This window comes from Alosa sapidissima, chromosome 17 (assembly GCF_018492685.1).
Source record: "Alosa sapidissima isolate fAloSap1 chromosome 17, fAloSap1.pri, whole genome shotgun sequence".
NCBI classification, from domain to species: Eukaryota; Metazoa; Chordata; class Actinopteri; order Clupeiformes; family Clupeidae; genus Alosa; species Alosa sapidissima.
In genome coordinates, this window is record NC_055973.1 from 34,457,516 (window position 1) to 34,480,285 (window position 22,770).

Consider the following 22,770-nt stretch of genomic DNA (forward strand, 5'->3'; position numbering starts at 1 on the left):
GGGATCAATAAAGTATCTATCTATCTATCTATCTATCTTTCACATGCACACACACATTCTACACGGACACACACACACACACATTACACATGCACACACACATTCTACACGGACACACACACACACACACATTACACATGCGCACACACACACATGTGTGCCTCACCCTCTTCTTGTTGTAGCAGTGTGTGAGAGTTTCCATGAGCTGCAGGTGTGTGTGTTGTTGTGTCTCCAGCGTCTCTCCCAACTGTTTGACCCCCAGCAGAGCTCTCTTAATCTCCCCAATAACACACTCTCGTCCTGCTGCTGAGAGGCCTACACACACACACACACAGTGCATACACATGCATTAGGAATTAAACACACTGTCTGTACTGGTGTGTGTGTGTGTGTACTGGTGTGTGTGTACTGACGTGTGTGTGTGTGTGTCTGTACTGGTGTGTGTGTACTGGTGTGTGTGTGTGTGTGTACTGGTGTGTGTGTACTGACGTGTGTGTGTACTGGTGTGTGTGTGTGTGTGTACTGGTGTGTGTGTACTGGTGTGTGTGTGTGTACTGGTGTGTGTGTACTGACGTGTGTGTGTGTGTGTGTGTGTACTGGTGTGTGTGTACTGACGTGTGTGTGTGTGTGTACTGGTGTGTGTGTACTGACGTGTGTGTGTGTGTGTGTGTACTGGTGTGTGTGTACTGGTGTGTGTGTGTGTACTGGTGTGTGTGTACTGACGTGTGTGTGTGTGTGTGTGTACTGGTGTGTGTGTACTGACGTGTGTGTGTGTGTACTGGTGTGTGTGTCTGTACTGACGTGTCAGTAAGTGGGGGTGCTGCAGTTCTGGCGTGAGCTGGTCAGCATTGGCCACAGAGAGCAGAGAGAGCAGCAACACACTCCTCATCGTCTTCATCACAGTCATCCTCATCGTCCTCATCTACCGCAACTCTGGAGAAACAGGGAAGATGTGTGTGTGTGTGTTTGATAATTCATACATTCTGTCCACTCTGTTATGAAGAAATCCATTTATAAATCAGCTCTTAGTTCAAAGCCCAAGTTGGCTAGAGTCTGACTCAGCTCACACTTACACATACACACCTTCACAACACACCCTCACACATACACACCTTCACACACACACATACACACACACCCTCACACCCACCGTCACACATACGCACACCCTCACACATATACACACCCTCACACATATACACACCCTCACACGCACACATACTGTACACACTCACCCTCACACATACACACCCTCTCACACACACGCACACCACAACCTGCACCGACAACAGACAGCAGCGATAATTACCTTAGGGAATAGATATCAGCATACCATTCATATATAGAGTTACTTTTCACAGTCTCCACACACACACTTACACACAGCTTACCTTCGAGATCAGGTGTCGTGTGGGAGATTCAACAGCATGGAGTCCATTTGTGTGAATGTGTGTGTGTGTTTGTGTGTGGACGAGTTTGTGTGTGTGAGGAAGAATGTACGTGTGTGTATGAATGAACCTGTCAGTTTCCATGGCCCCGATTCTATTTCTGCTGAGCAGTCTAATGTGTATCCTATTAAAGAATTAGAGGATCCTGTCTCACACACACACACACACCTGCCTTCAGCTTTGCCAAAGAGGACATACACACTAATGCTATTTCAAGGTGTGTGTGTGTCTGTGTGTGTGTATGTATGTTTGTGTGTGTGTGTGTATGTTTGTGTATGTTTGTGTGTGTATCTATGTTTGTGTGTGTGTGTGTGTATGTTTGTGTGTGTGTATGTTTGTGTGTGTGTGTGTGTACACATACACACTAATGGCGTCTCAGGATAGTCCCTCCCCTGCTCATCATGCTAAAGGCAGAACTGATTTGTGTTTTCAGTTCTTAAAGAAGACAGAGTGGAAAAGCGTTTTTGCCGTTTGGCTTTGTTGAGCAAGGAGAGTTTAGTGCATGCCCAGATAGCAAAAATACACTGGGACGGAACTGGGCCACACTACCACAACGTCCGGCGTCCAAACGCACATCGGTCCAAAATTGGTCTGGATCCGTTTGACTGATCTGGTGCCAATAAGGGCTAAGACTGGCCCAGTTCCATATAATAGTCTGTGTTACTGACGTGTTCCAGATCTGCTTATCATATGCAATACGGGTCCACTTATTGTGTGTGGTAGGGACCCGTTTATCAGATATCAGCCGGCTTTATTTGACATGTGAAATGTGATTGGTAATTAATTATCCTGGAAAATCTGTTTGCTACACATTTGCTAACAGGTTCGTTATAGGTTCACCCAGGCTAAAGTTTGTAACATTATCCCAACAGCTCAACTAATAAACATAAGCTAGGCTACAAACACAATAGGGGTGAAAAAAAACTTTACACATAAGTGTCTTATTATTTTTTTATTCAACAACCTGGCTGTAGAAGTGACATCCCAGACAAAGTTTAAGTAGGTGTTAATTCCACTGTTCCCATCGATATTCAGGCTGTCTCATGCCTCAGTCATCTCCATGGTCAATCTTAAACAACAGCCATTTATTCCTTTTTGAAAATAGGCTAAGTTAGCCTAGAAATCTAAACGCACCCTAGCGGCGGCAAATTAATTTGCTCAGCCTGTACGTCTAGTATCAAACCGTAGGGATTTCTATTGGCTGACGCCGTGGACATCATCCAATCACAGCGCTCTATTTTGTTAGAGAGTCTTAAGGCGGGCTTAACAAGATAACGACAGTCCTGCAACGGTGAACAACAAGGAAGGTGGCTATGGCGAACGAAGAGCGGATGTTTGAATCGGCGTTGTTGTCAACTTTGGAGGAATTTTTTTTTTAAAGTTGAGCAACACAATGCACTTAAAGGACCAGTATGTAGTAAATAATGGAAAATAAACTGTAAACATTCCAAAAATGATCACCATATGTTGTCAGAGAGTAAGGAAACATGATGAATTAAAGTAATGGCTTATTTGACAACATTACTATAACCCACAAAACCCCATAAAAAAAAATGAGTTACGGGGCGGAATCTCTTGGAATTTTCGTTTATGTTTTGAATGAATAATTCTAGAATAGCGTATTAATAATGGGCTAGCGTGTCCTCCTATTTGTGTTGCCAAATTAGCAAAGGCCAACTGTCAACTTGCTATCAGTTGTAGTCATGAACGGCTACGAGAGGCAGGCAAATTTCCAAAATTAAAACAAGAAACAAATTAAGTGGACATCGGAGGAGGTTCCTGAGATGGCGACGTCTTCGTCAAACGAAGAATGTCAAGTCTGACGCAGAGCTGGCCATATTTCTCCACAACAGGTAGCCTAGGCTAAACTTCATCTGTATTGCTAACTTCAGCTAAATATGTTACGTTGGTTAGAGAGGTATTTTTTGTTTTCACTGTTTCCGTAATGTGTAGCTGGGTCATGGTTGGAGAAACGTTAAGCTGCAGGTCAACTAACGTTAGCTAATATTACATCTGGCAACCCAGAAGAAAGATGTATTTGCCGTTTTGCCGACCCGATACGGATATGGTCGTAGCGCTGGCCTATTGCATGCCTAGGCAGTTTGAAAGACAATTCTCTGCCTGCCCCTTGGATTAAGCGAGGTGAATGGTTCGATTCCAGACTATACATTTCAATGATATAGGATGGGCCCGCCAGGCTAATCAGTCGCTTCTGGGCCAAGCACATCTACCCTCAGCTGGTGGGAACCTCAGTCCCAGACACAGAGCTTGAGCAGGTACAACACACTTTTGTTCAGACTGCAACAGTGCACTGTGATATATGAATACATAATGAAACAATGCAATTAATCATAATGATTTTATTTCGCATTTCAGGAGATGGACACTTCTGATAGCGAACAAGACCTTGAGGTAAGTACAGCTAATAACCTGAAACACATAACATATAGTACATGCTGCTTTACTTGCATCTCTCAACCTGGTGTTACTAACCTACCTAGACTATGAAAGTAAGTTAATTAAGACCTACTTGGTTTACCGTCAATTGAGTAGGCTACAGTTACAGTATGCAACCCATTTGGCAAACGTTTACACCTGTCCTTTTAGCTCGTGTCATGTTTGCTAGCTTGTGGGCTAAGTTTGTGTAGTGCTACCAAAATCATAGAAATTAATAACATTTCAAGACATTTACCTCTTCTGTGATCCAAGAATGATTTCATTCACAGTTATTTATTTTAACTAATGACATAGACAACATCCCGAATTCCATCCACATATCGTAATGCACTATGCAAAAAGTTCCCCTCGTAGCCGATCACAGTGAGATGCCTTCCAATCCACTTAGAAATGTAATTACGCTACTCTCACGTCCTTAAAGTGGCAGGCAGTCAATTAGACTTACACACCACCATGTAGCCTAATAACATTAAAGAAAAGTGTATGTAGTCTAATAGTTTAATCAATATGAAATTACTAGACTAGTTGGCTATTAGTAATTATGCAAGTCATAGAATATGAATTATTAAAAATATATGAACTTAATATGAATTACAACATATATGAATGTATTGAAACATGACATGATGCCATCTCTTTAGGTGGCTGTCTTTTTTGACCAGTTCTACGAAAGGTTACTGCTTTGTGAATTACCCCAGACAAAGTATTTACACAAATAAAGTAGACCTACCTTGATTTTCTGTAACCCTTACTATTTACCTTTACTTATCCTTTTTAATAAGCATCAAGATGATCAGTGTGATTTTGGTCTTAGCCTACTAACCTTAATTGCCCTCAATTAAAAAATAATAATAAAAAAATCGCAACTATTTTTGCAATTTTCACTTCCTCCCGCAATTTCTTCGCAACAAACAGCTAAAAGCACCGCAACTTCCATCGCAATTTTTTAGAAAAGTTGTCGCGAAATCAGGCATTTTAGATCGCAACTCAAAAAATCCTCGCAAAAATCCTGGAGGGACTGGCCAAGGTTCTTGCCTCACGACTTGAAGGTTTTTTGACAAAGTTAATACATAATGATCAGACTGGATTCATCAAGGGCAGATTAGTATCTGATAATGTACACCGGCTTCTCCACATCATCCATGCCGCTAATGAGATCGATTTACCATGTTCAGTCCTGTCACTTGACGCCGAGAAGGCGTTCGACAGGCTAGAAAAAGATTTTTTATGGGTTACTCTCGACAAATTTGGATTAGGTTCAGACTTTATCAAAATGATTAAGGTCCTATACGCAAACCCCTCTGCCATGGTTTATATTAATAATACCTTCTCTTCAGTTTCCCAAATCCTTTACTTTTCGCTCTCTCTCTTGAACCACTGGCTCAAAAAATCAGGCAACACCCGTCTGTTGTTCCCATCTCTATCAATAATTCTGAACACTGTATATCTCTATTTGCTGATGATATTCTTCTTTATGTTGGTGACACAGGCACTTCTCTTCCACACATATTATCTATGTTTGATACATTTAGTTCACTATCTGGATATAAAATTAATTGGAGTAAATCATCACTAATGCATTTAAATGAATTCAATTCGATCAGTGACGCCTTTGCCTTCTAATATCCCTGTAGTGGGTCAGTTTAGGTGCCTTGGGATAGATATTTCACCTTCTATTTTTCACATAGCATCTCATAATTTTCAAAACATACATAACCAAATTGTAAAGGATATAGAACGTTGGTCAAAGCTTCCAAACTCCCTCCAAGCCAGAGTATCAATAGTTAAAATGGATATTCTGCCCCATGTCAATTTTTACTCTTTAATGATCCCCCTTCCACCCCCAAAAGGTTACTGGGATAAGTTACAGTCTCTGATAGCAAAATTCAAATGGAATGGGAAGAGGCCCCGACTGAAACTTAAAACTCTTCAGAGAGATAAGATGCAGGGCGAATTGGGTCTACCGAACTCAGGCGCGCGGGACCAGGGGCGCTGAATAACAAAAAAAATGGATGTCCGACGATTTCTCCCCTCCTGGACATGTTACGGATTTTGACTGCTAAATACGTCATTTTAGTGCGGTGTGCGGGTGATAGAGAGAAGTTTTAGAAAAGTCCTGGGCAGCCACAAATTCCAATGTTCCGCGACAGCAATCCGAAGGCACCTCGCCCACCCTAACCCCACAGAAGCGCACTTGACATCATTAGCCTATTTCAGTATAGCTAAGGAAAACAGGGCCCGAATTATCTTTTTGTCTTTAAGGGGGTCTCTATCTCATAAAAAGCTGGCACACCCCGCGCATAGCCTAACAAGGCGATACAATTACAGTAAATAGCCTAGGCGCGAGTGGCGCTTTTGCGCAGTAGCCTATGTGCGCACGATAGGCCTAGACACACGCACTCAATAGACAGAGATTTTTCATAGAAATTGATTCCTTTTAATTCATTTCACCATATTATTGATTGTAATATTCCATATTTAATTTTAATTTCACAATACAAAGATAGACTAAATTTTACTCTGAGTGCCATTCTCAATTTCACAACGTAGGCTAACTCATTTGAAGCAGACCACCATCTCAGATAGGCTATCCTCAGTGTCAAACACAATAATGCATGTAGTGTAACTTATACACAGGGAAAATGCACTAACTGGCAGAAAATAATAAAGCCATTGCAGCCAAACTATGTTCTAGTATATAGGCTAATGTGCACATACTAACAACACCTGGGCGTTCAGTCGTCTCGTGTGTTGAACCGTGGGAATAAATAGACGAACAATTTTGGAATTTGCACTGAGATGTTGTCGGGTAGCCATTGAATAGGCTATTCTGCCATCAGAGATTGCTAACAGGTGTTTCAAAATATCTGGGAACTTTCCGGAGCTCTGAATGACAGAGGATAGCTACAGATCAGTTCACAGAATCATTGAAGTAAGCTGCATTATGGGCCATAATTTATGGCTTTGTTAATCAACATAGAAGAGGTAAGGCGCAAGTTCAACAGCAAACAGGACTTTTCCGCACGTATCAACCCATGTAGGCTAGCCCAATGAACGCCTATGTAAATGCACAAAACATTCTAATCAAAGCAGGGTAACTTCTTCAGACTTCAGACGAGTGCTGTCAAATCGATCGTATGCGGTTTGCTCATATAGTCTAGTGGTGTGGTGGTGAAGTGTCATCATGCATGCGTTCAAGAGCGTAGGGTAGGTCTACGTCTCGTAGTAGCCTATATTTTAATTTCACGTCTGTAATGGTAAGAGATCGAACAGGGATGGATAATGAGCGGTTGTTTAAGATTAAATTACAATGCCAGACACCTTCAGATATCAGAGACCCCTTCAGATTTTTGACTTTGTTGCTTTCATGGGAGCCAGCCCAGAGGAAACTTTTGCTTCTCATTTGTATCCCTTCTGTTGCTAAAGAGGCAAAATGGTGATTCTCTTTTAAGGATCATTTAAGTATTACTTTTGTCACAATTATTTCTCCTAATTTTGCCTTAGGAGAAATAAAACAAGCAAAAGATGAGACACATAACAATAAGACAAGTAGGAGTCACATAAGAGATATTAGTTTGAGAAGCAGGAGAAATACGGGAGATCTCTTATATGTTTGAGTGTAGTCTCACTTACAACTTGTTTCTCCTTAGGAGAAATAATAGAGCAGATGGAGTCACATAAGAGATATTAGTTTGAGAAGCAGGAGAAATACGGGAGATCTCTTATGTTTGAGTGTAGTCTCATTTACAACTTGTTTCTCCTTAGGAGAAATAATAGAGCAAATGAGGAGACATTGCAATGAGAAACTGTTGAGAAGTAGGAGTTACAATTGATATATCAGTTTGAGGGTCAAACAATAGGGCACTCCATAGCATTTCAAACTTTTATTTTATAAAACAAAGCAAAACAGTTGTACTTTAAAAATGGACTTTAAGCAATGGGAGCTTGCACAGATGCACTTTAAAATGGACTTCAAGCAATGGAAGCATGTTAATGCCTTGATATGTTCTTTGTATAATGTGTATTCTTATTTATTTATTTTTTGTGTGTGAGTGTGTATGTGAGTATTATTTTTAAAAGCTGCACAAGCAAATTGCATTGTACGGACCAACTGCACAATGACAATTTAAGACTATCTATAAATCATACAACATGGAGAAATGAACTAATAAACAATAACATAAACAAACTGAACTTGTGCCCAAGCGTGCCATACTGTGTACACCGGTGATGAAAGCGTGGGTGGGCCAATCTGCGTCTTTTATCCTGGTGGTGGAACCAACCAGGGGGAGGAGGGAGAGAAGAGCAGAAAATAGAACATTGTTAGTTTGTGAGCCACTCAAAAATACAAAGTAAGACATTTGTTTGACCGTCTGCTTTCATAACTGTGGGAATTTTGATACAGCACAAAGATCAGACACACCTTATTAATCACTTAAACACAGAATGGGGGATGTGATAGCTACCACTCACATTTGCTATATGTTGCCCAATTGAAAAACAGATTTTATTGTCAAGCTTAAACAAGTTTGTTGAATTCCCTCACCTCATCTAGTGAGTAAACTGTATTGTCAGGCTAGGATTAACCCCTATCCAGCTTACCGCTAGGCAAAACCTTGTTTTGGTTGGACTAAGCCTATTCAGTTTTAAAAAAAAAATGGGCATCTGAAAATAGTTTAGTTCAGAGTCCTGATGTCAAAAAAGTAATTTGGGCATTTTTTTTTTGTCATCTGGGAGCTGGCTCCATAGGCAGGACGCATAACAACTAAATGCAGCGTTGCCTTGTTTAGTTCTGATAGTGGATTTCAACAGGAACATTTCTCCTGTGATCAGTGAGGTTTAAGTGATGAGTATTGCTGGAACATGTCACACAGTCTCATTGAAGGGCAAATCTGGTATAAACTGATTCAAAGCCTTGTTGTTCGAGCTCACCAGGCACTGTCCAAAGGACAAAGAACAATAAAATGTGTCATAACCTATGGACAAGAAAGTAAAGCTGCTCAATATGGCAAAAAAGCCTTCGGTATCTTCTTTCCATTACAGGGTTTCCCCAGGTTTGACCACCCCAAATAAGACTAGACCTTTTTAAGACCACTTACATGAAAATTAAGACCTACATCACACCCATTATGCGGTTGTAAAACACCAGATCAAATCCATAATGACAATTAAAACAACACTTCCTCATGATGTGCTGTCCTCTCCTTTTGACTGATTATGTTGATTCATTGCTGCCGGTGCGAAAACCCAAAGTATTGTTTGCGCATATTCCAAGAAATTAGACACGATACCAAAATTATTGTTTCGATACCGATACCACATCAAGAATAGCGATTTCGATACTTCTTCGATAATTCTTAAAAAATCTATTTGATTTGGGGGCCCAGACCACCTTGACATCATCAGTAATATTGAATATAGTGTTATCATTCACACCAGTGGGCATCTTAGATTCTGCTTGACTCTTTCCACACACACAGAAAATTATGGCTTATTTCATATGTTTCTATTTCATATACCTTCAAATTCATATAAAGTGTACAGTTAATGTATAGTATTTTTTAATCTGCATAATTACTATTAATCTGCTTAATTGCTAAACATATTTAGTCATTTGAATACTTAATATTTATTATGACCGCCGCGCAGCGAAGCGGCGGTCATATAGGTTTAGTCAGATTTTTTTTATTTTTTATTTATTTATTTATTTATTTTTTCGCATGCCCAAATTTCCGTCAATGATTCCCGGGACACTGAAAGCCCGGGGTACACGAAACTTGGTGGACATGTAACCCCACATGGATAGCATGGAACCATCGTTTTTCGTTTTGATCTGTAGCCCCCCCGCTGAATTGGACCCCCCGAAAGGAGGGTAGGGCAGACACAGTTTTCTGTGAATATCTCGAAAACCGTAGGGTTTAGGAGGACCATTTTTTTTTTGTATGTTGATCTCAAGGGGCCATGTCAACCCATTCCATAACCACTCATTTCATGTATAGCGCCACCTAGTTAAACACAAAAAAGTAAAAATGAGGTGGTGTAATTGAAGGTATCTGTGACCTAACATAGTCAAAACTGCACGAAATTGGAAGTGTAGGATCATTATGACACCCTCTGTATGCACGCCAAGTTTTGTGGAATTCCGTTCATGGGGGGCCACACAATAAATTAATTTATGTTACTATACACCAACTGGCCTGTAGGTGGCCGGAGACAGTTTTCTGTGAATATCTCGAGAACCGTAGGGCCTAGGAGGTCCACCTTTTTTTTGTATGTTGGTCTTAAGGGGGCATGTCAACCCATCCCATTACCACTTATTTCATGTATAGCGCCACCTAGTTAAAAATTAAAAAGCAAAAAATTTGGTGTTTTCATCTCAATATCTCTGGCTGACAAGGTCAAAACTGCACGAAATTAAAAGTGTAGGATCATTATGACACCCTCTGAATGCATGCCAAGTTTTGTGTACTTTCGTTCATGGGGGGCCTTACAATAAAATAATTTATGTGTACATTTAGTGACGTACACCAACAAGGATTCCCGGGACACTGAAAGACCGGGGTACACAAAACTTGGTGGGCATGTACCCCCACATGGATAGCATGGAACCGTCATTTTTCGTTTTCATCTGCAGCCCCCCCGCTGGACTGGACCCCCCGAAAGGAGGGTAGGGCAGACACAGTTCTCTGTGAATCTTTTATGGTATGTAGGTCTCAAGGGCCCACATCAACCTGGCTCATAATCACTCATTTGTGATTTGCCCCCCCCCCCGGTAAAAAATGAAAATCAGTAGGATTAAAAGAAAGCCAAAATAAATATTCATCATCATCATCATGGCTGCATTTTCAGTATTGGCGAGAAGTAGTCGTTTGTCCACTAGATGGCGCATCGTTGCAGTGAGACGTAATTTTGTTGGAAGTTAAAAGTGGATTGGAAAAAACTATGGACGCTTCATACAAGGACTGTAATTTACCGCAGCGAACATCTAATAAGGATAGGACGATGTTCACATGAAGTGTAATTCCCATTTCTTCTTGAAGCCGAAATAAATCTGAGGATGTTTATCGGACATGCTTGGTTTTTACTGCAGGTACGTTAATCTTGTAATATCAATAAGGACCTAGGTAATGTTACCGTTAGCGTTGGTTGAGTGATGGAGGCATTTGATTTATTGCATTTGTAGAAAACTATAAATGCGGTTATACCAAGCAAATGTATAGCAGCACTGTTTGTATCTTTTGACTGTCATTTATTGCACGTGCTACAAAATCATTCTGTGCAATGGAAGATTTACCAACGTTACACCGGTCTGATACAGTTTTGCCTATACATGCGTGAGACTGAGACGCCTGTTTATTTTGTTTTAAGTGCGTGCAGGGTGTGAGAGGGGAATCGATGTGCTTTGATTCCAGCTTGGTAGTTGTAGTCTGTGAAATTAAAAAGCACGTGTGTGTGAAGTATCCAAACAATGACACCTTCATTTCATTATGGCTGCTTTAGCAAAACACCTTAAGCTACTGTGTAGTGGGTCCCATTTAGAAGTGGCTACTTCATTCGCGCTTTCCTTGACTCATGGAGCTGCGTGAATGTTATTACAACTTTTCGCCACGATATGACAGTTTAAGTCCGCTTGATACTGTAAGGCGTAAGCCATTGGTTTCCAAAGGAGATTTTATTTGTGTCGCCAGCATAGCCTGTTGACAATTTATGTTGTAAATAGGCCTACCTTATAATCCTACCTGTAGCTTAGGGAAGCTAACAGCTTTCTATTAGGATCTAGTTGGTTAGTTACCGTTTTGTCATAACTCCCTGATGCATTTTTGCATTTAGAATAGCCAGAGCGTGTATATCTCAATCGGAAAATTAAACAATATCGGGTGCCTATGGACTAGGCTGGGTGAACCCAGCCTGATCTGCCCGCTATTTATTTTTTGATTTCTTAAAAGATTGAGCTTGGTCTGATGAAAGCCAGACTAGCCATGGACCTCAGTTAAACAATGCAAGGGAACATGAATCAGCCTATATTTGCACTAACAATAACGGACAAAAGCTCTTCAACTTTGGCCCGTTAAAATGTGTATGAACAGTCTAGCGACGCATTTCATCAAGGCCCATTTGGACATGTCAGTTATTTGCACCACTGGTTAGATGTAAAACAGCATTTCGTTTCAGACTAGGCTACTGTTACTTAATTTGTGCATTAACAATAACGTTTCAGACTACTGTTACTTAATTTGTGCATTGACAATAAAGAATTACATGAACTAAAGATGACTAAAATCTTATGTAGAAGAAGAAACATTCACAAAAAATCCATCCATCCAAAAATGACCTTTGTTTTTGATAGCTGTTGAAAACGGCATGGAACTGACAGAGATGTTTTTGTTTAAAAATACATTAAAAAAAATAAATAAATAAATAAATAAATAACATTATGCTGATACCTTTTGCTTTTCCCAAATACAATGTAGCCTACAGGTGTAAGTGACCTTTCATCAATCCAGTTGCAATGGATGAACTGTGATGAACTGCCCTACTTGTGATTGTTTAGAGATTTTAAAGGTTTTATAACAATTCTACATCTTCTTTGGCTATTCTACAATCTATTCACCTTTTCAGCACCAGTAGGGTACTTTCTGTGCAGCCGCACACACACACTCAGGCATGCCAAACAAGCATACACAAAAGTTTCAAGAGTGGGGGATGGAGTAAAATATGGAGACAAATTGAAGTGTGATTTATTTTCGCGGAACAGATGTACAGGACTGAGCGGCGGTCATATTTTGTACCGCTATGCGGTACATCTAGTTTTTAAACTATTACACCTAGGCAAATTTTAATGTGGTGTGTAGGCCTAGGTGTAATTGAGTGCTTGTCACTTTAAGAAATACGTGAGTAATTACTGTAGCCTTCAGTCTCACGGTTTTAGGCTAGTGAATAATAGTTGCACATAATGTATAAGGATATGTGGATGCAATTAATTGTTGTCTGTCATTAGATAAAATAAATGTAAATAAAAAACTATCAAGTTCGTAGAAGGGATCATGTTCAATAATGATTTTAGCACTAATGACAAATGACATACATGACCTGAGCTAGCAGAATTAGTTAGCAAGGAGCTCTCTCCAGATGTAAAAGTTTGCGCTGCCTATTTCTAAATGACATTAAACCCAACAGTAGACCTACGTACATCTCATAGCCTAGGTAGGTTAGCAACACAAAGTTGAGAGGTGCAAGTGAGCAAATCAACTTGATATTAGCCTATTATTATGTGTTACCACAGAATCACTTAAGCTAAACTAGCAGCCATGTCTCGCTGTTTATGGCACGACAGCTGCGCATATGTGTGTGAGGAGAAAAGACGCATAGCCACAGGCTTGGGGAGGAGGCACTAGAAGCATGCCTTGTGCACACGAACAAGAACACGGTCATTCTTAAAGGAGAATTCCGGTGTGATATTGACCTAAAGTGTGTTGAAACATGATACCGAGTGTAAATGTATGTCTCATAGCCCATCTCGGCTTGTCCCCTGCACTCCAAAATCTGGCGCTAGTTAGCCGATGCTACCAACAGCTTTTTCAATGGTGGTGCTTCGACATCGGGCTAGCCATGCAAATAAATGGTATTTTAATGATTCACAGGTATGATAAGGGATCAGATTCCAAAAATAATTCAGTGGAAATGCATGGATTCCAGTTTCTTCCAGTAGCAGCAACTGCATAGGTGCCAACTCTCACGCATTGGGCGTGAGACACACGCATTTGATTAGTTTCACACACTCACACGCCACACCCCCGATTTCTCACGCTGAAGTGTCAACCCGGTCGGTCAGATGCCTGAAAAATGAGTTTAGCCTATCTATAGATCTACCTGTTGAGCCACGGTTATGCTTTCAGAGACGGTGAGAGGGTTCAAGAGCACACCCTGTCTGTGGAATTTTCTAAAATTTCTCTCATTTGCGATATACTTCAGAAGCCGTCCCAGGCGCATTTCCCCCGCATTTCCCCGGCTTCAGGTATGCTTTGAGTATTATTGAGTATTTTTCACACTGAAGTGTCAACCTGGTAGGTCAAATACCTGGCAGATGAGGTTCAACTAAACTAAACCTATACATATGATATCACACATCAGGTGAACGAGCGGAATCTAAGCTTTCCAATGATATTAGCGCCAAGTTGCTGTGATAAATGGTTCGCGAGAAAAAATAACATTGAACCGACGTGCAATTTAGGCTAATCATATTTGGATTTTGCACACAGTGCACACCCATTACTCTCGGTTTAATATTTCACTAACCCTTCACACAACACGTGGCAAACCCAAAATCACAATAAACAGCAAACCGTACCGAATACGAGGATATAAAGCATGCCTCTGTGCAATAAGTGGTTCCTGAGTAATCCGGTTTTGAAATTGCAACACATTTCTACATAGCCTCATTGGGGCGAAATTATAATGTATTCTAATGTAAACTATTTGTCAGTAGGCCTACATATATTTTTGTAAATTGCTCAGCCATAGATTATCCCACCATCATGGTTCTTATATTGTCAGGTTCCAGCCAATCCCATTACAGATAAATGAATATATTTATATTGGCATGCTTCCTAGTGACATTAATGCAAGAATATGAAGAAAATCAAATAACGAGACACAAATATTGATATAAAGCCTGACATAAGCCATATGCAAACATTCTCATCATGCAGATATGGGTACAACCTGAAAAAGGAATAGCATGTAGGCTATAGGCTATGGCCATTACAATGACCAATATATTATCTTAAATAAACCAGCTGAATAACACAGGTGACCACTTCTGCATAATTTCATTGAGTGCTGAAATGTACACACATTTTTGAACATTTCTGAACTGTGAAATGTAGCATATGTTTTTGTGGTTGTGAACTTATTGCAATATCACCTTAACTATTCCACCTGTGTGTGCATGGTTATAATTCTGAAGTGCAAAATAGCTTAGGCTACAGCACAAATATTTCCATAAAAATAAGCAAGTTTGACCTCTGATTTTATTTTGAAAGTGCACCTGATTGATGCATTTAAAAGTTAAAATATACAAACATTTCTTAAATTCTTACAAAACACCCACCCACTTTTTAAAATTGTTAGTTTGGACCCCCCCACACACACGCATCTGTTTAGTGCTTCATTGTCATTTTCATTGGATTCTCCCATTTGCGCGTAAATCACTCATAAACTTTTTTTTTTTGTTACACGCATTCTCCCATTCCTCTTCTGTCACACACACAGTGACAAGCGCCAAATCCCCCGCAGTGTTGAAGAGATCAGTCATCCCCCTCACTTTTGATAAGGTAAAAAGCCTTTTAGGTACACCAAATAATAACTATAAATACATACTATACATACTATACATATAAATATGTAAAACTCCCCATTAACAGCATCACGTCACTAACCACAGCTAAGACTGCACAATCTCTAACTCTGTTGGATATCTGAAGCCAGTTTGTCTACTTAGATACTGTAAATCCTCAAATTATGGCCGGGGTCTTAAGACAAAGTACAGGCCTTTAGGGGCAGGATTGTATTCGAGACAGCCCTTTATTTCTTATGCGAGTTTTATTTTGAGACATGCGTTTCTTGGAGCGGCATACTGGTAGGCCTTCAAAAGCATGACATTTTCGGTTTAGTTTGATATTTAATTTACTTTTGGACTGTTTGATTATATTGTTAAATGTTCGGACTGATGGGCACTGAAATCTGGGGAAGTATTTGATGATCACTATTACGTTCCATGTAGTTGAAAGAGTGTCGGGATTTCAAACAAACCATCCGCTTTCATGCGTTCATTGAACGTCTGCGGTGCTGTAATGGAAACCTTATTGCGTAGCCAAGTAGCCTATTGAGTTATTTTTAAATTATGCTGTAATGGAAACCTTATTGCGTAGCCAAGTAGCCTATTGAGTTATTTTTAAATTATTAATTTCGTAGGCTGGCTTTATTTTGTTATATAGAAGTATCTAAATAACCTGTTAAAATGTACCAGAATTCAGGAAATTGCATCTAGTCCAAAACATTTTTTCTGGGGGAGGACCCCCATACCCTCCCTCTGAAATGTCCCACCCACTTTCACAATGCCTCCGACGCCCATGGTCCTAGTAGTAGGCTAGATCCTTTTGATACCAATGTTCATTTAATGGATGGATTACTGCACGGGGATTCTGGGCCCAGACCCAGGGGCCCAAGGTGTCAGGGTGCCCTGAAGCCCAAGCCTTTGCATGGAATCATTGCCTCAATATCAACACATCAGGATGTAGGCTATGAATCTGATTGCATCCCCAAAATGCTAGCCTAACGAGCCAGACCCACATTAAAATGTAGGGTCTGGGCACTCACCGTTCGCAGTGCTCAGTCCGAGGGGTGGGATAATCGGTTGTCTTTCAAATTCCCTCTGCACGCAAAAGGACAGGCAGTGCTATGAGTCCCATGCGTTTTCCCACCAACGGAGCTAGTTGGCTAGTTCAAACTTTTGCCATCTCAAAACAAGCGTAACTCGTGTCACACTGTTGGCCAACAGCAATATCCATCTTCTTTGTTTTCAAGTAGCAGGGAATTTAAGCCAAACCGTTGCAACTCTGCCATCAATCATTATGTTATGCCCCCCTAACGACTCTATAGACGATTTGATTGGCCTGATAGAAGTTTAATTTTTCGAGCTCACAAGCCAACGGAGAGTTGCTAGACTAGCCCTGGAAGCAAATGTAATTTGCTGCCGCTAGGGTGTGTCTAGATTTCTAAGCTACCAAAATGCACCAGAATACAGGAAATCACATCAAACAAATGAAGAAAATTCTGGGGGAGGACCCCCAAACCCCCCTTCCACATGTGCGACAATTAGTGGGGAGCCCTTAATACATGTGGGCCCAGGGGCCCGAAAGTTCATAATCCGTCCATGCCTGGTCCCTACACCTGAGAACCACTGATGTACGTTTTTTTTTTACTGTACGGTATAATGCTGAATGAGCCAAACAAAAATTTCCGCAGCAAAATTTTGGTTGGCCCCACCAAATCTCACTTCAAGGTTTTTTGAAAAGTTGGCAGCCCTGCAACTGGAATCCATGCATTTCCACAGAATTATTTTTGGAATCTGATCCCTTATCATACCTGTTCATTCTTACTCGTAGCTCTACTTATTGTGACTAAATTCAAGATGGCTGCAAACGCTAAACTTTGTGAAGATACTGTCTGTATAAATCGTCTTGTAAGTAAACTACCAGTGCTTTTTCAAAGTTCTCAATGTCTCGTTTTAAATGTCAGGGCCCTCGGAAGTCTACCAATGAAGTGTGGAGATACATTGAGCCTCGTAAATGGTGTAAAACAGTGATTTATTTGCATGGCTAGCCCGATGCCGAAGCACCACCATTGAAAAAGCTATTGGTAGCATCGGCTAACTAGCGCCAGATTTTGGAGTGCAGGGGACAAGCCGAGATGGGCTATGAAACATACGTACACACTTTAGGTCAATATCACACCGGAATTCTCCTTTAAAAGTATTGATACTAATAAAATTAGGTATTGTGACAACTGCTAATAGCTATTGCGACACTTTTGTAGTATCGGTGCACCGTGCAACACTAAATTAGATGATCTCTGATGTTACGCAACCCCCTGTTGAATTTTCACATTGTTGTTGTTTTTTCCCCCATTTCTCCTTGCTTGCAGGCTAGTATAATTAAAATTTAAGACCTTCGTTTAAAAAATTAAGACTTCGGCAACGGAATTTAAGACTTTTTCAGACCTTAATTAAGGAACATGACATTTAAGACCGTTTAAAGACTTTTAAGACCCCGCGGCTACCCTGCATTAGGTCAGGAATACCAAAAGTACTTCTATACGGCTCTGGGCTATACTTCCCTTGTCCATAACTCAGAATTGGCTGTGCCATATTTTCTTTTTCCTATGAACAGCACAAAGTGATTTCCAACAAGAGCTATGGATCAATTCATACCGGATTTGTCCTTTAAGTGATTTGTAAACAAGTAGGAGTGCTTTAGGGTCAATCCGGTAAATCAAAGACAATGACTTAATATTACATCTAAATTAGCCCAAAACATTTAGCTCTGATCACTCAAGAGACACTGACAATTGTCAAGAACAAAAACAAAATACAGAAAATACAGTATACACCATACAACAAATATTGTTGGTGAGTTAATCATTTTGGCCATGTCATTTTTTTTTTACTTTTGATGTATGTTCAGCCCATCTGTAAAATATCTTAAAATTTCGCCTCTATCATTTCTATGACAATGTGATTTTGTAACTTTCGTAGCTACACAGTTTGACGTTAACTGTATAAAAGTTGAATACTTTTAGTGCAATAGAGGCCTACCCTTTATAAAAAGCCCACCAATAATGCTCACCACAATTGGAAATAATTTAAAATAAGAGATTACCCCAGCTCCATGGATGTTTTGGAACCTCCAGCCCTCGTAACAAAAGCCTCTTTGACCTTTGTGGATTCCACAGCTGTCCATCCGCAGAGCGTTCCACAGTGCATAACGTAGGCTGCAAATAAAAAGCAAAATCAATCTATCAGTGTGGTAATAATAGCTCTGAAACTGACAGTTCCAGTCATTGATTTTGATTAGCTGAAACGTGTTCCTTTCTGTTGTAATTCCCAAGTTAACCTTACACAAGGTTACACATCCTTGTGTACACATCCCTACACAAAGAATGGTAAAAAATGAAGTTGTTACAAGCTGTGGCCAATGTTCCACTTACCATTGTGTGACAGTCTACATGAACTATTTATTGGTGTAGGGGTGTATTTATAAAACCATCAACTGTGCATAAGGTAAGACAACCAGGCTGAAATGACTAAAAGAGGAATACAATAATCTGTTGGAAATTTATCTTAATGCCTCAATTAAAAAATGAGGAAAAAATCCAACCTTTAAACACACCAATATTCTTTGTGAATGAACCAGGTATCGTAAATTAATAAATGTTATTCCTTAAAATACTTAAAAAGTAAGGAACCCCCTATGTTAAAATCCCATAGAGGCAGGCAGATTTTTATTTTTAAAGGCCAGTTATTGAATGGACTCAGGATACTATGCATCCTTATAAAGTTCCCTTGGCCTTTGTAATTAAAAGATAGATACAGTAGATAGCCCCACATCACATACCCTTCACCATACCTAGATATATCATGGTTTTATTTCAGTTAGGCTAATAGCTGGTTTGATTTACATGCTACAGATTCTATTAATTGCAAAAGAAATGTTGACTGGTAAGTTATTCATGACCGCAGATGCTGACTTGCCTATCTCTCGATCCCTCGACCGCAGCAACGCTACTTTCCTAGTTTACCTGGGTTACAAGAATGCCCTTTCACTCCTGTTACAATATGTAATTTATAGCAGGTTAAACAAAAGTGAGAACATATTGTGGGGAAAAATATACTTACCATCAAAGTCAAAAGTCAAAGTCAGCTTTATTGTCAATTTCTTCACATGTTCCAGACATACAAAGAGATCGAAATTACGTTTCTCACTATCCCATGGTGAAGACAAGACATATTTTACCAATTTAAGTCCACAGACAAACATAACATTCAAGTAAACAAAAAAGTAAGTAAATAAGTAAATAAGAGGGCACATATAATAATGAAAAAAATAAGAGCAGCAAAATTTGGTTGAAATTGTGCATAGACAGTCAATAAAATACTAGTGCAAAGTCAGGCCAATAAAAGGCTTGGGTAGTTCTGTTTGACCTAAGTAAGAAAGAAAGTGGCATAGTGGTGCAAGTTATGTAAGAGCAGCAGAAGTGTTGTGTTTTCAGGACAACAACAACAAGTTGTAAAGTGTGCAAGTGTGCAAGTGGAGTAGTGCAGGCGGCCATTGTGGGTCCAATGTCCAGGATGTTATGTAGCTGAGGGTGGAGGAGGGAGAGAGTTCAGCATCCTTACAGCTTGGTGTATGAAGCTGTTGGTGAGTCTGGTAGTGCGGGAGCGCAGGCTTCTGTACCTCTTCCCAGAGGGCAGTAGATCAAACAGATTGTGAGCGGGGTGACTTGCATCACTCACAATTTTGGTCGCCTTGCGGGTGAGGTGGGTGGTGTAAATGTCCTTCAGAGAGGGGAGTGAAGCACCAATAATCCTTCCAGCTGTGTTCACTATGCGCTGCAGGGCTTTCCTGTTGTATTCAGTGCAGCTTCCGCCCCACACAGCGATACAGCTGGAGAGGATGCTCTCAATGGTGCCTCGGTAGAATGTGGTCATGATGGCTGGTGGAGCACTTGCTCGCCTGAGTTTCCGCAGGAAGTACAGGCGGCGCTGAGCTCTCTTCGCCAGTGATGCAGTGTTGGTGGTCCAGGAGAGGTCTTTGCTGATGTGCACCCCCAGGAATTTGGTGCTGCTCGCTCTCTCCACCACAGCACCGTCGATGGTCAGTGGCAGGTGTTGGGTGTGACCTCTCCGGAAGTCAACAACAATCTCTTTGGTCTTGCTGACGTTCAGCAGGAGGTTGTTGTCCCTGCACCACGTGGTCAGATGGTCGACCTCCAACCTGTATTGAGTCTCGTCGCCCTTGGTGATGAGACCCACCAGAGTTGTGTCGTCAGCAAATTTCACTATGTGATTGTTGCTGTAGGTTGCAGTGCAGTCATGCGTCAGCAGGGTGAAGAGCAGCGGACTGAGCACGCAGCCTTGGGGGGCCCCTGTGCTCAGTGTGATGCTGCTTGAGGTATTGTTGCCAACACGTACTACTTGAGGCCTCTGACAGAGGAAGTCCAGTAGCCAGTTGCAGAGGTAGGTACTGAGTCCCAGTTTGTCAAGTTTGCAGATGAGTTGTTGTGGTATTATGGTGTTGAATGCAGAACTGAAGTCTATAAACAGCAATCTCACATATGAGTCTCTTTTTTCCAGGTGGGTGAGGGCTGGGTGGAGGGCAGAGCAGATTGCATCCTCTGTAGACCGCTTGGCTCGGTATGCAAACTGGAAGGGGTCCAGGGTGGGGGGGAGAATGGATTTGATATGTGACATGACAAGCCGCTCAAAGCACTTCATGATGATGGGTGTCAGTGCCACAGGGCGGTAGTCATTGAAGCAGGATGGAGCAGTTTTCTTCGGCACAGGTATGATGGTGGCAGCTTTGAAACATGATGGGACGATGGCTTGCTTCAGGGAAGTGTTAAAGATGTCTGTGAAGGCATCCTTAAGCTCCCCTGCGCAGTCCTTCAGCGCACAACCTGGGATTTTGTCTGGACCTGTTGCCTTACGGGTGTTGATAGCAGCAAGTGTCCTCTTCACGCTGTCGGCAGAGAGGCACAGGGGCTGCTCATGTAGAGGGGGATGGGTCTTCTGTGGGCAGGTGCTGTTTTGTGCTTCAAAGCGAGCAAAGAAGCGGTTCAGGTTGTTGAGCAGAGGGATGTTGCTCTCACAGCTCTGTGGCGCAGGCTTGTAGTCCGTGAGGGCCTGAATGCCCTGCCATAGGCTTTGTGCGTTCCTGCTGTCTTTGAAGTGGGTGGTTATCTTGTGAGTGTATTCCTTTTTTGCTTCCTTGATGCCACGGGACAGGTTGGCTCTCGCTGTTCTCATGCCGGCTTCATCCCCAGCTCTGTAGGCTTTGTCTCTGGCCCTCAGCAGCCTGAGGACATCCCCTGTCAGCCATGGCTTCCAGTTAGCCCGAGTGATGATGTCTTTTGTGTGGGTCACATCATCGATGCACTTGGTGATGTAAGAGGTTACGGTGTCTGTATACTCCTCTATGTCTGTCCGGTTGTTGTAAGTGGCCATTTTGTACCATTTTGGTACGCTGTTTGTTCAGCAATTTGATCTGATGGTCTAGCGTAGTCTTCCATTTTTTTAAGAAGCTGCCGGCCTCTTTTCAGTGGCATTGAGCTGGAACCAGTTTAAACCAGTGGCAATAACGTTAGCTTCGTCATCTTGACTGACATCCAAAAGACATTTTAAAATTCCGTGCATTTTGGCTACAGCATGGCTTAACACCATTCAAAACATACAGACTAAAGTTGCATAAGGCAAAGTAAGCTAGCAACGTTAAATTGTCTAACGTTAGCTTTATATACAAGCGGCACAGCCAGTGATGTAACTTACAAGTACAGTGGGCAGTGCTTCGAATTGGCCAGCTTCACTCGTGGTCCGCGCGTGGGATCACGCGGTATCACGCGACTTTAATTTGTATTTTCCCAGTGTGACGCTGCAACAACCCAAACAACCGGTAGATGGCTCAAGTGAGCAGGGTGTCTCGTAAAAAGAAATGGAGCCTGGAAGACCCTACACAGACTTCACTACAAACTTTAGCAGACTGGTTTAGAAATAATTTAATAGCCAGAAATATGCCTGCCCTGCCCTAATAAAGAAATATTTGGTTAACTGTAAGTGAATCCCATTTGCAGCCTTAGAAACGCAGGACAAATTAAACATTCTGGTTTTCTCCGAGTGCAACGATGATAGACAGACATCATTTGGACAAAATATAGAGCATATTAACCTCCGTTGCTCAGCCAAATGCCTTCCTGTTACGTCCTGTTATCACGGAGTTACAGGCGATAAACGATTTTTGATGGTCACAAGTTTACTTCATTAGCGGTTTATTTTTTTTATTATTAAAGAGTGTTTTTCATTTAAAGGTTTGACTTAGTGCTTATTCAGTAGAGCATTTAGTGCTCTTCCCAATCCCAGACGTTCACATTGCATGTTTGTTTGTAATGGATGCAACCGCGAGATACGCTTGTCATAGTCGCCGATACCGTGGATGCTCCGTCTCTCGGGCACCCACTGAAAACATCGAGCACCCACGTGTGCCAGCTTACAGTCCCGGCTAAATTTACATTCATTTAAAATCAAACATCGCAG

At 41.2% G+C, this 22,770-nt stretch overlaps 1 protein-coding gene and 1 long non-coding RNA gene across 2 annotated transcripts in view; both read right to left on the reverse strand.

Moving 5' to 3' along the window:
• LOC121688292 (clusterin-like) overlaps positions 1–1,479 on the reverse strand; it is a 24,770-nt gene extending 23,291 nt beyond the window's left edge. Inside the window, exons 1-3 of the mRNA XM_042067775.1 lie at positions 1,392–1,479; positions 802–933; positions 167–315 (exon numbers count right to left, since the gene is read on the reverse strand). Of these exons, the coding sequence (XP_041923709.1) occupies positions 167–315; positions 802–922 (270 nt within the window). The 5' untranslated portion in view covers positions 923–933; positions 1,392–1,479. The remainder of the gene's footprint in view (positions 1–166; positions 316–801; positions 934–1,391) is intronic.
• A 6,551-nt stretch (positions 1,480–8,030) lies between these two features.
• On the reverse strand, positions 8,031–21,744 carry LOC121688599. Its single transcript, XR_006024636.1, has 3 exons — positions 21,695–21,744; positions 18,344–18,455; positions 8,031–8,171 (listed from the first exon to the last, which is right to left on the reverse strand). It is a non-coding gene; the product is annotated as an uncharacterized LOC121688599 (long non-coding RNA).
• Between the last annotated feature and the right edge of the window lie 1,026 nt (positions 21,745–22,770).